Source organism: Pholcus phalangioides, unplaced genomic scaffold (assembly GCF_987345545.1).
Source record: "Pholcus phalangioides strain wild (caught in Gottingen) unplaced genomic scaffold, Ppha-v1.0 ptg000039l_1, whole genome shotgun sequence".
Classification (NCBI taxonomy): Eukaryota; Metazoa; Arthropoda; class Arachnida; order Araneae; family Pholcidae; genus Pholcus; species Pholcus phalangioides.
Window position 1 is genome coordinate 22,455,932 of NW_028301625.1, and position 13,631 is coordinate 22,469,562.

The following is a 13,631-nucleotide window of genomic DNA, read 5'->3' on the forward strand; positions in this document are numbered from 1 at the left end:
CGACCCCCCTACTTCAGGACCACCAAAACCGCAATAAATTGAAAACCCGTGTATAAGCCGACTCCAAAAAAATCCGTGCATTTTAGAGAAAATTTTTTTATTTTCATGCAAAATGAATAGTTTGCGGAGATTTATAATAGAAAATGATTCAAACTTTTTAATCCATTTCTTTTGAGTCTCCAAGCTCATCGTAATCCATCAGATCATCATAGGGGGGTGCGGCATCTTCGTTTTTATCTTCATCTGGGCTGTCATCGCAATTGCACTTTCAAAGAGAATATCATCGTCAGTTCTGTCCATCGCATTGCTGACGCAACACTTTTTTGAAGGATCGGCAAAAACAGAATTACACGCCTCATGTACCCATTGGCACACTAGACCAATATCAGGTTTCTTCAAGGCACTAGTTTTTGTAGTTTCTTTATCATCGGAACTCATCCATTCGATCCACACATTCCTCAAATAGTCTTTGAGAGGCTTGTCGATGCTCGCATCTAAAGGCTGTACAATCGACGCGTTAGCCTGGTATCAAAGCCAATGATGTTTTCGATTTCTTTGCCTCGGCTTCGACATTATCCGTTCTGTAGGCTTTGAACATATCCCATACCAATAATGCCGGATTCTCGAACACTGCTACAAAAATGACTACTGATTGCGGGGGTCGATATTTTCTCATCAAATACTGACCCGAGTATAAGCCGACCCCCCACTTGAACGAATTTTTCCACAAAAAAACTCTGCTTATACACGAGTATATACGGTAAGCAGTTGGGGGGGGGGGGCAACACCATTGTCCACTATTACGAAGAAAATGGTCAAACTTGCTCCTCTTTCTCGGCGACCTCTCGAAAGTTAAAATGGCCTATCGAGGGGGTTTAATATTTTATACCAGTTACCCATTATAGGGCCGGGGACTGACTAGTCCTTTTCAAACTGAAAAAATTACTTTACAATACGTACGTACTACGTAATATTCCTGGGAAAAAAAATGAAAGTTGGGTTCTTGGAGGGAAAAAAGGGTGTCTCAAGAAAGAAATTCCAAAATTTTCAGTGCTTCTGATTATCCGGAAACTCAAACTTTCGAGACTGCTGTGGTAAGTCTGGCATTATCTAAATTCCAGTGTCTTGGCGCTAAAATGATATCGCAAAATTTTATAATAGTTTATCAAATCCCCTTAAAATTTGAATTTATTCACTTGTCCCCGTCCACCTTTTTGCTTTGTTTTACCACTCATTTTATGCGCTCTAATAGACTAAAAACTTATTGAAATTATGAATGACACAATAAATTATAGGTTGAACTTTTGCATGAGGTTAAATGTTAATTGTGTATGCACCTGTAAAATTAGAATTTTTCCCATTCTTGATTCATCTTGATATGGCACGATACTTTATTTCGTTTTGGTTTAGTTTTTGTTAACAGACAGTAAAAAGTGTTGACAACTTTTTCGTGTTTTAACATATCAATGAATTATTTTTTGAGGGTTTCTAATCGCTTTTTAAGTAGTATCTATGGTCTACTCTAGATTTTGTCAAATTTGTTTTAGCTTACGATGCTATATAGAAATCGCGTTAGTGATTTCTCCAAGTCGCGGTCTGATAAGCTTCCGTGTGCATAAAACGAATGTTATACGAAAAAATATTTTCCCCCTTCTATTTTCAAGATTGAGAAAAAAATCAAGATATACGGCCCAAATCAACATCTACAGGCCCGTCACTCAATCATAGGGACAGAAATGTAAATGAGCGTGGAGGAAATTGGTGTCCATTTTAGATTTAAAAAAAAAGTAATGTTCTTTTTATGACAATAAATGCTAGTTTAGAAAGAGGATACTGGTGAAAAAAGAAGTTCATGTTATAGCAAATAGCGCAAGTAATTTCCATAATTAATGTGCGAATTGTCGGTCAAGTTCTCCTCGAGGCACCGGTCAGTTTGCATCAAGTCGGGCGGGCAGGCCTTACGGTCAAGAATCCGGATATTAACGGAGTCTAGCTCAGTAATAAAGCTAACCTACATTAACTAGGCTAGCAGTTTTTAGTTAACTAGTTTCCTCTTCACCGGCAAATAGACGGACACGAGTATTATTACGATAGACTTCGCATGCCTAATTGGAGCACCTGAATCCGGTCGCTTAGAAATCGAAAGTTCAGTGGCAAGGTAAACCAGATTTGGCGCAGCCTTGTTTTTCCCTCCAAAAACATCGTAGTTAACAGCTATGCAGTAAGCAGCTTGGATCTCTTCACGATTCGGACTAACAAGTTGCCAATCTTTCCAGGCAACTGTAACAATTAACTATTATGGTTTCAATTCTGTGAGCGTAAAACATGGATATAAATATGCCTTAATTGTTTAGAAAACACGTATTCTCTCTTGCAAAAAAGTTGACGTACGTTTTGTCTTCTATTAGTCTTTCAGTCTTCATTAATTAACTATTCGAGTATGAAATTTGAATATCCATGATTTATTTCCGATATCTTTCGAAATTATGGGAGCATCATGAAACTAGTTTTCAAATCAATCTACATAGTCTTCACCAATGTAAGAATTCAATTCTGATTTTGCTATTTCCGAAATTTTATCTGCAATGCTATTTTTCTAGTGACCATAATAAGATGATTGTTCACACGTTTCTCCAAAATCAAAAAATACTAAATTCTGAAGACATGTCTAATAGATTGATTCCATCATCAATCAAACATTGCATTAGTGACCCCCATAATTTATTTTTAGGAGAAAAATATTTTTTTTCTTAAAATTGAAATTTCTAGAATTCGGCAATTTAAAGTTCGGCAAATTTAAATCCAATCTTATAATACAACTTTTTAGAAACTGTAGTAGTTGCTAAATTCTTTGTCTCCAAAATTTACGAATTTTGTCATCGTAAATGTTATCGAAACTCGTTACAATCATTTAAACGTCTGAGATTTTTTTATGAATACTTTTTCTTCTGTTTTTTCATATTGAGCCAATAAAAAAGATAATTCGCCTTTTTTCGTTCTTTTGTGATATCAGGTGAAGGATTATTTACTTTCATGTTCACAGATTTATAAACTAATCGGAAAGTTACACCAAGGCGCATAGAAAAAAATGGATGACACAAAAAATGTTTACATAGAAAACTGTGAATCTGGTTTTTAACTACTATATAAATAAATCAATTAGCTACCTACTACTTTATTGTACCTATATTTTATGTTTTAAACGCGCTTAGTCATTTCAAGATATGCGCTGAAAAAATTCTTTGTCTTATCCAGTGATCCCAGGATATTGTTTCTACTAAAAATCAGTTTGTTTTTATCGCTTTTACATCAACATTGTGCAAGTTTGCTACTTATAAGGTAGATAATTCTTTTTTACTATGAGAGATCATGTGCTTCCAGGTCTTTGAGCTGATTGTTATCGACACTGAAAGAATCATTTGATAATTCACTCAAGATATTCTTTTTCTAAAAGTGGTCCTGTTTCTGTTATCGAATTCAAAGGGCAAAGTCACATCATGCCATTCCTGTGCATAGTCCTTGTGATTCATCCCTTCCATTAGATAAAATGGCAGTGAAATAGGTGACTAAAATAAGAAAATAAAGTTACACAGTTTTTAAATCTTTTTGGTAACATGGCTACCGTGCATTAATTGCACCACCCTCCTGTTCGACAGATCTCAATATAGTTGTCTTGTGTACATAAAATGGCTTGCACAAAAGGGGATTAGCATTTGAAATTTTATAGTCTTTTATATAAGTTATTATCTGAAAAGATAACATTTTATACCGTTCATTCCCCTGAAATTGAGTGATTTTTAGGGAATCCCAATCTCATTGTGCTCGTAAAGGGTGGTCGGGGAAGCCTCTTTTTTTCGAACATTGTATGCGACGTCCTAATCTTCTATTGTGGTCATTTCTAATTGTCTAAAATTATTCTGAAACGTTCGTAATTTTCTCTGAAGAATTTTTTTTTTTGTCAACTTGAATTATTACTATTCTCCTCTACCAATCTGTTATAAAAACACGGTTAGGACGTTTTCTTTATCAAAAATAAAATTCGCTGTTCTTCAAGAAATTTTTAAGCAGCGTCTTATAGGCCCCTTTCACACGGAGCGGATGCGGGTCCGCATACCCTTTCACACGAGCACTGAAAGGGCATGCGGATAGTTTGAAATTCGTGCATAAAAACTATTTTTTCGCAATATTTTTGTAGTTATTTTTCTCCTTTAACCTTGATTCAGAGAGTGCCCATAGGCAGCCTAGAGCCATTCTTTGGTGGTTTATAATCTAAAGCCCCATAGAATATGGGTATAAAGATGCCTTCATTCCGATCTTCACAAGTAGTCGATGGGAGAAAATATCTTAAAATTTTTTCAAAAGATTTTGAAAAAAAAGTCTCTTCGGAAAAATATGAAAGAGAAATTCCAAAAGCATCCAATGTTCGAAAAATCCAATCCCAAAACATCGATGTTCCAAAAAAAAAATCAGGCGATATCAAGGACTTTCCACCCCTCCCCCTTTTTTCTACTTGCAGACTTTCAAAATGTCTGTGCTTAAAAATATTCACATCACAATTCTGTCTTAGGTCAGGATTACACTATAAAAGTTTTGTAAAAACTCTTTGATAAAACGTGAAAAATTCAACCAATAAGATCACCGGTTACATTTGCTTGAATGCAACCGATGCGCCTATTGGTTGAATTTTTCAACTTTTACAAAAGATCTTTTATAAAACTTTATAGTGTAATCCCGGCCTTTATTAAGCCCGAATTACACTATAAAAATTATATAATTCTTTTAAAAATGCAACCAATAAGCTGATCGGTTGCATTTGCTCGAATGCAACCGATAAATTTATAAGTTGCTTTTTTCAAGTTTTGTAAAATAACTTTCATAAACTTTTTAGAGTGAAATCCCATCCTTAGATTAGTCACTTCTGAAATATAATTATTTTTTTTCAGTTTATAGACGAGCACTGAAATATTCCAATTGTTAAAACTTGCGGACCCGCTGCATCCGCTCCGCGTGAAAGGCGCCTTAGACATTAATATTCCATCCAATTTTTCTCGAGAAATTAATCTACTTTTTTAAAACAGGGATCTTACCTTTTTCCTACAAGTGATAGCCTTTTGCCTCATTTAATCTTTATGAATCTACTTTCGCAGAGAAAAAACCCACGTCGAATTATTCGAATTGTATTCGAGAAGCTCCCAGAATTACCTAACCAAAAGAATATGCAAATAAATTAAGTGAAGGAGAGTGGGCTTATAGTTTTTCCCATTTTGCATGGTAATGAACTAATGATAAAGGAAAAAATTGTTTTTACTGAAAAAGTATTACGAATTTTCGAATAAATTTTCAAGATAACATTTCTCATTGTATTCGTTCTCTCTGATAAAAATTTCGAAAAACTTTACTTTTTTTAATCGCCATTTTTCACCTGGCCCTACCATTCTTCCACCACTGTTTTGTATAGTGTGTGTACATTAGTTTCTAGTACAGTATTAAATCCATACTGACTCTATAAAAAGAAACTCATAATTTTTAATATCTATTTATTAGCCTATCTTTAAATAGAGCCCTTTAAAATCCTGTAGAGCTTGTAAATAAAAAAAAAACCTTGTTATTGATGACTTCCTGATTTTGAATTTTGACGAAATAGTGTTAAAAAAATTCGAACCATTTGCTTGACTGGACAACTGAGAAACAGTAATTCCAGTAGTTTTTATCTTTTCCTTGTCGTTCAAAAACTGCGGACATTTTTACCATGGAAAGAATTCAAGAAGCCCCCCCCCCCCCATTCATTTTTTTTTTCAAATCAAATTCTTTTGTTTGTTTCATTTTTTTTTTTTTTGGATTTTTTTAAATACTTAATTTTTAAACAAACTGGTTCAAACTCCGATTGCAAGATGTTATAAATATTTTATCTGGAAATCATACGGTGACATGTAACCCGTATTTAACGAAACATTCCCGTATTAAGTCGTGAAACGGTTTTTTTTCGTAAAGTTTATTTGCTGGAGTGAGGTTTCTCGAACCACAAAACTTGTGTGAGCTTCATGGATACTTTGTATGTTAGAGAAATATTCAAAATTTGTTTGGATTCCGCGGAACAGTCTCGTAACCATCAAGTGTTCCGCAAGAGCTCATTCGTTGGAAACCTCTGCTTTAATGTATTCATTTGAAGTAGACTCTTGATTTTCGTTTATTAGTTTTGATTTATTTTTACATTACGTTTCAGTCACTTGTCTTGTAAACATACGAGTAATGCTGAGAAAACAGCAGTGGTTGCTGCACTTAGCTTCTGATTGACGACCTTTCTTATTAGACACCGTAAGAACAAAGGATTTTGAGATTCTATACGTGGGAGGAAAGTGGTAGAGTGGAAGGTTTCGATTTCCCTGTATATGATAGACCTATTTCTCTTTTGAGCCTTTTATTGCTTTATCCTTTAGTAAGCCTTTCTTAATGGGCAGTCGGTTTCCCCTATTTTCCGGTTCGCTGCGTTGTTTCTTTCTTTATCTGCTAGTGAATGTATATTTCGGCTTCGTGTTGCTGTCAGATCATCGGATTAAACCCTGTTGTCGGAAGCAGTTTTGTGTGGGCGTTGATCGCCTTTAATAACTGTAGTTTTGATCGGTTTATCTCGCTATAATACTATCTAATCAAAACTTTTTTTTCTATTTTCCCGCAACTGCATTTTAGTATAGTACGCGAATTATATAATTTGAAGCATGGGTATGTAGCTTCAAAGTGTTCAATCTCTCAAAAGTAATGATTTTAAACCTATGACTTATTTAATTGTTAATGACATATTTACTCCCAAATAGGTTAGACTCAGATTTCATTCTCAAAACGGCTGTACAAAAATGTCCGTGCCTGAGCTGGAGTAATTTATTAGGAAGTTAACTGCTATTTTTAAATTCAGGTGTTAGCTGCAAAAACCACTAAATTTTCAAGCAGCCTTGATGCGTAATGGTTACCGTAATTATTTTGCGTTTTTCTTGATTCGATATTGTTTATAGCTTTGTATTTGCATTGATTCTTTGGGGGGGGGGGAATTGTACTAAGATACTTGTCATATTTTAGCAATTGGTAAATACATTTTAATAAAAAAGGTTGCTTAAAGTCACCGGACTCTGGGTTTCAGACATAATTTGAAATTTTCTTCGTATGCTTTTTGTTTATAACGTAGCGTTTTTTAACCAAATTTCATGAAACTTGCATAAAGAATGACAGCGAACAAGAAAATCATTATGCATGTATACAGGGGAACCTGTAGAAAAACTCGTGTTTAATATCGTTAAAATTCATAAAAATAGTGACGATATTGAGCTATTTTGAAATTATTTTCTGAAAGTAGCTGTTTGTGGGATTTTCCACGAATTGTCATTGTTTTTTCTTAAGAGAAAGCCTGGACGACCCCGCCTCCCCCTACATTATACAAATAAGCGAAAATCCTGTCTGTTTTGTACATTTTTTTTGGAAACGGCCCATATATAGGTATAGTATTATGGACATTCTGTGTTATAAACGGATTATGGTCAGTTTCATTCAAAACCGCCCAATATCGGGAGGTGTCTAATTTGACAGGTTTTACTGTATTTTTTATAGGAATTTTGCGTCTGCTAGCTGTCTTTTTTTCTCGAAATATTAAACTCTATTTTCATAGTACACAGTATCGTTTACACATTTTCCGGTGAAATCAATCGTCGTGCAACGTGATACTTCTCATTTCATCTTGAACGAATTCACAAGTTCCAGTTTGGTTCGCTCGAAAAATGTTAAAAATAAACAGTGGATTCTTTATTTAACGAAGTCGCTTCTTTCTATCAAAAAAAATTTATAGGAAAATAATTTTTAATATCTCTAGATTAACAAAAATGTTTAAGTTTAATTAAAAATTTCGTCCTGTAGAGTGTAATAATCGATGAATTGTAATCACAATTATAAAAAAAAATTAAATCCGGTTGGTCAATGAGAGTGCAGTGGACTTGGTGGGATGACCATGCAGCACTTCTAAGGTTGCTGTTCATACGATTTCGCTGAGGCGTCGTGTACCCCCGTTATGGTAGTAGAACTGATGAGTTATTCGGAGGTCACGTACTTTTTTTTCCGCCAATTCTAAATGCTAGAATATTGTAGGAGTTGTTCGTAGGATGCGATTTACATCCGAGTTTTATGTCCATATCTGGCGCTAAACGTAAAGTGGTTTTTCCTTCATTTTAGGTGAAAAAAAAATTTATCTACAGTGGGTAAAACTTTCATAAATGGAGTTGTTTGGTCTGGGGGACCACCCGTAGTGATAATTTAGATTCCATCTATAACGACAAATTTATAAAGGGAATTTTCTCTGGTCTCAGAAATCCCTGTACCTAGGTATAACAACTGTATGAGAAATTATTTTTGTTGATATTAAGTTCAATAAAACTCGTATAGTGACTCTTACTAAACACTGTAGAACCCAGATTTAACGCCACTATTTATTTCGCAGACTTCTGGTGCTATAACGAATCACTGTTTAACATGTGTAATGCCTGGAAATGGAAGATTTGTTCTCCGAAAATTTCCGGCGCTAAGCGGGTTTGGCGATCTATGGGGAGTTGATTTGGCGCGACGTAACGGGGTTCCGCTGTATATTCCATTCCAAAAATATATCATCATGTTTTCATGTGTACAGTAGGACCTTTCAATCACTTCGGCCGAATTTTTTTTTTTTAACCGGGGACGACTTTTTAACACATTCGGTTTCAACCTTTTCTAATACATCGGCCGTTTTATTTCTTTTTTGTACCGCTTATTGGTGTCCACTGTGATTTTCAAGCTTCTGGAAAACATTGATGGCAACCCTGTGTCTTAATGAATGTGATTAGTCAGAAAGTCAGCATTGATATCAAAAAAACTTTTCGTAATTCATTTCAATTTACTCCGCTGTACCTTAGTAGAGGGCTGAACTTATCCAGCCCTCTATTTTTTCCTGTGATTATTACCCAAGTGAATTTCAGAACGTGTGTGTGTGACGAAAATGTCAAGTGATATGACAGGTACAAGCTGCAAACTGAAACATGATGCTTTATGTATACGTGAGAAAGCCTTTTTTTCAACTTTTGTAAAAGCTAGAACGCGGAATGTTTTTTTTCGAACCCGAGCAATGCATACAAAAAAATTATTAAAGAATAAATATATTTATCTGTAGAAAAAACAATTAACGGTATGTAAATTGGAAACTGGCTTTTTAATTAAATTAACTTAATTTAATTCATTTTTTTTATTTTAATAATTACTTAAGTATAATTATTAAAATAAAATTTATGTGGACACCCTGTGCCCAAAAACCTAATTAAAAATTTGTTGCCTGTCTCTCCTGATGCCAACAAAAAATTTCCACGTTTCTAAGTGCAATATTCGCTGAGGTAATCCAATTCGAAAAATACAGTAAAATTAAGAAAAACCAGCATTAAATATGGGTAAACCGTTTTACCCGCATTTAATGCATTTTCGTCCCTACTTGCCTTGGGACCCTTTCCTTGTTAGACTATGGTTCCGTCTCTAATTTCAGAACTTGCGACTCATAAGTCGTAGTAAAATTATTTGGTTGTTATTTTGAAAAAGGTAATTTGAAAGAAATGCAGTTTCATGTTTGTACATTTGAAAAAATGCCACTAATGCTGACATCCCCGTTTTCTGCCTATTTGTTTATCTGACACATCCCTGGTCCCGTGAATGCTGGATAAATGGAAGTGAACTGTACTTACGAGAAAGTCAGTTTTGTCTTTAAGTGCATAGTTCACAAAATGAGAGAAATGTATGGCGGAACTTCGGTTAACGACCTTAATTCGTTCCATGAACGTGCTTGTTATCAGAATCACTCGTATATTGAATCAAAATTTCCCATAAAAAACAATGGAAAGTGGGCTGATTCGTTCCCACAATTATTCACAAAAGAATGAAAAAAAGGCATTCAATTTCAGTTTTGCAGCACAATAGTAATACACACATAATATTCAATAATCTTATAATACAGGGTGGGGGAAAAAGTCTGTAGAAACTTTATTTATTTTTAAAAACCTGAAAAATAACAAAAATAAACGGGTTGCAGGGTTAGCATCGTTAGGTCACAGGAATTTTTTTTAAAACAGGGGAAAAATAACTAAAAACAGCTGATAGGTGGCGCTGACGTACACAAGTGAAAAAAAAATACGCAAATAATGAACAGAATGCCTCCAAATCATTTATTACAGCAGTATGTGTTCCACATGACCACCACCACCACAGGGATAACATTGCAGGCGAGTCACAAATCCAGCAACGGCAGAGTGCAGCAGATCCATATACACGATTTATAATGGTGAATTGGTTGTTCAGGAGAGCAAGAAAGCAAGTTCTTATAACCGTCTCATTTGCATATTTCCACCAAAGCCACCTATCGGCTCTTTTTGTTATTTTCCCTGTCTTAAAAAATTCCTGTGACTTAACGATGCTAACCCTGTAAACCATTTTTTATTTCTTTTATTTTTCCGGTGTTTATTCATTTTTAAAGTTTCTAGACTTTTTGCCCACCCTCTATAATACAATAAATAACGCTATAAGCAAATGTACAATAATGTTTACGAAGTGACTTCGTCCTTCTGTCTCTCGTCATTTAGATTATCATTTAAGATTTATGCACTCGCCGTTGTCTGTAAACTTATTCTTTTTGTTTGACTTCAAAAGAAACTGATCTTGAATCAATCCACTTGTCAATACAAGATTCATCGAAAGACTGGTTATTTGTGGAGATGAAGATTACAAGGAAGAAAATTCATCACTGCCCCCACGTGGACTCGAACCCCGGTCTCTCGCTTGCCGGACGAGTGCTCTACCATCTAAGCTATGGAAGCAGAATATTTCAACCTTGGAGAGTATATATATGTTGAAAGGCACAGTACATGGATGGCGTCAACAATCAACTATGTTGGCCTTTGTCATTCACAAGCTATTAGTTGATTGTTGATGCTGTCCATGTACGGTGCCTTTCAACATATATATACGCTCCAAGGTTGAAATATTCTATCTGCTTCCATAGCTTAGATGGTAGAGCACTCGTCCGGCAAGCAAGAGACCGGGGTTCAAGTCCCAGTGGGGGGCAGTGATGAATTTTCTTCCTTGTAATCTTCATCTCCACAAATAACCAGTCCAGAATCTTGCACTAGGTAATGTTTAATTATGAATATGCATGAAATTAGAATTTTATTTTCTAAATATAATTTTTAAATATAACATGTTTTTAATTAGTTTTTTTATTAAAATTGTTTTATCATTTCCAGGATCAGTATGATAATTTATCGTCGCATAGTCAAAAAGGAATAGAATTTCTAGAAAAGTATAGTCAGTTTCTAAGAGATAGAAGCACCATCGAATCAGAATATGCTTCCAAACTCAAGTATGTTTTATTTACTATATATTCAGTCAAATCAGAATTAAAAATCCAAGAAAACAACTTTGAAAATGATATATCTTCTCAAATATGTAGAAAATATTATTTAATATTTCTAACAGCAAATTCTATATTATACAAATACAAGGCCACAACAGGCAAAATGCCCAACGAGGTGGCTGAGAAAAGGTGCCCATAACAAATATGGATGTCATATATTTCTAAAATACATCACCCTCGGATTAAGAATGCAATTATAGAAACTAAAAACTATATGCTACTGCTAAAGCCTGAAGTGCAGCCAATTCATGACGGCCAGCCACTTTGCAAATTTGCCAAGAGTTTTGGCCAAAATCTGAATTGCAGAAATGATTCAGACTTTTGCTGGCCATTTTGCGAAGTGGCCGGAGATCTCTGGCCAAAGCTCAATGTGCTGATGCAAGACGGCCCAGTAGGTGCCAAATCCATTTTTTTTATCGTCAACGTCTGATACATGTCCATATACAGCAGCTGTGTATTGGATTAGCTCCATGTGATGAGAGAAAAAAATTAAATTTGAAAGGAAAAACCTATATAAAAATAATATAAAGTTTTTTCTGCCAAATTTTGGAGAAAAGTATGATTACCACATCATAACTGTGGCTTGATGTATTGCCATAACTAAGGTGGACATAATTATCATGAAAAAATATGCCAACTGGACAATGATCCTGAATCATTTCTTTAAACAAAAGAGTGATCCCTTTGGCCAGGAATCACCAGCCACTTCATGAACTGGCTGGCCAGTGTCAGAATTTTGGACATTAGCTGGGGTCAATGTTTAATTGAAATTGGTCAATTTCACGAAGTGGCTGGCCCTATTGCGAATTGGCCAATTTTTGGCTTTGGCAGTAACATATACAAATACAATGCCACAACAGGCAAAATGCCCAACGAGGTGGCTGAGAAAAAGATGCCCACAATAAATATAGATGTCATATATTTCCAAAATACAGCAACCCAATTAAAAAAGGAATTTCAAACAATATATGGGTTATTCCTAAAAAAAAATGTACATTCCACATTTTTGAGATGAATTGTGTTACAATTTACTACCTCCGGGGGTAAGCTATTCCATTTAGTAACAACCCTATTAGAGAAAAATTCCCTACGACACCATAACCTCGCATTGCCCTTTACCAATTGATACTGGTGTCCCCTTGTAAAAGCAGTCAATTGATGGTGTACCAATAATTCATGGTCCATCCTATCCATCCCATTGAAAATTTTGAACGCTTCGATCATATCTCCTCGACACCTGCGTTCATCCAATGTGAACATATTCAAAAAATGAAGTCTCTCTTCATAACTCAAGCCCTGTGTGCCAATAAGGACACGCGTAGCTCTTCTCTGCACCCCTTCAACCAAGTCTATGTCCCTCTGTAGGTATGGTCTCCAAAACCTTACAGCATACTCCAGTACAGGACGAACTAAGCCTCAGGAAAGTGGAAGAATGACTTTAGGAGAACGCAAAGAGACGTTTTTGAAAATTAGACCACAAACATTCTATTCGCTTTTTTGACCTCCGCTGAACAATGTTCAGAAAACCTAAGCCACTTGTCAACGTGAATTCCCAAATCGGTGAATCTAGTTGCATAAAAGATAGTGACACTATTCAACTCATAAGAGAACTGTGGGTTGTTTGAACCAAAATGAGCGACCATGCACTTATCAACGCTAAATGTCATGCTCCATTCATTTGCCCATGCTGCAATCCTGTTTAAGTTGGTCTGGAGCAACTCCCTATCACTTTGATTCCTGATTACCCCATTAGCTTCACGTCATTTGTGAATTTGCTAGCAATCACATCAATACTCTTGAGTTTATCAATAAAAAGTGAAAAAGTATGGGGCCAAGGACACTTCTTTGAGGAACTTCACTTGTGACGTCTGTCTAACCAGAGAATTCCCCATTCACAAATAACTTGTTGTGACCTATCTCTTAACCATGATTCTATCCAATTCTGCAAGTTGGCCCCAATCCGAATCTTGTGTAAATGCTTCAAGAGTTTACCATGTTGGACCCGATCAAATGAATTCTGGAAATCAAGGTAAGCATCTATATTTTTGCCCCTTACCCAGGCTCATCATTTGGGGGGGTCAGGGGGGCATTGAAAATACATTAAAATGGTATATATACACACACACACACACATTGAGTACATGTTCTTTGCCCCCTGGAAAAAGTTGAAATG

General features: G+C 35.4%; 1 protein-coding gene across 9 annotated transcripts in view; it reads left to right on the forward strand.

The window, feature by feature from the left end:
* The window catches only part of LOC149065712 (formin-binding protein 1-like), a 146,052-nt gene that overhangs the window by 71,003 nt on the left and 61,418 nt on the right, over positions 1–13,631 (forward strand). For all 9 annotated transcript variants that reach the window (XM_089253868.1, XM_089253867.1, XM_089253866.1 and 6 more), the window contains exon 2: positions 11,289–11,404. In XM_089253868.1, the coding sequence (XP_089109994.1) occupies positions 11,289–11,404 (116 nt within the window). The remainder of the gene's footprint in view (positions 1–11,288; positions 11,405–13,631) is intronic.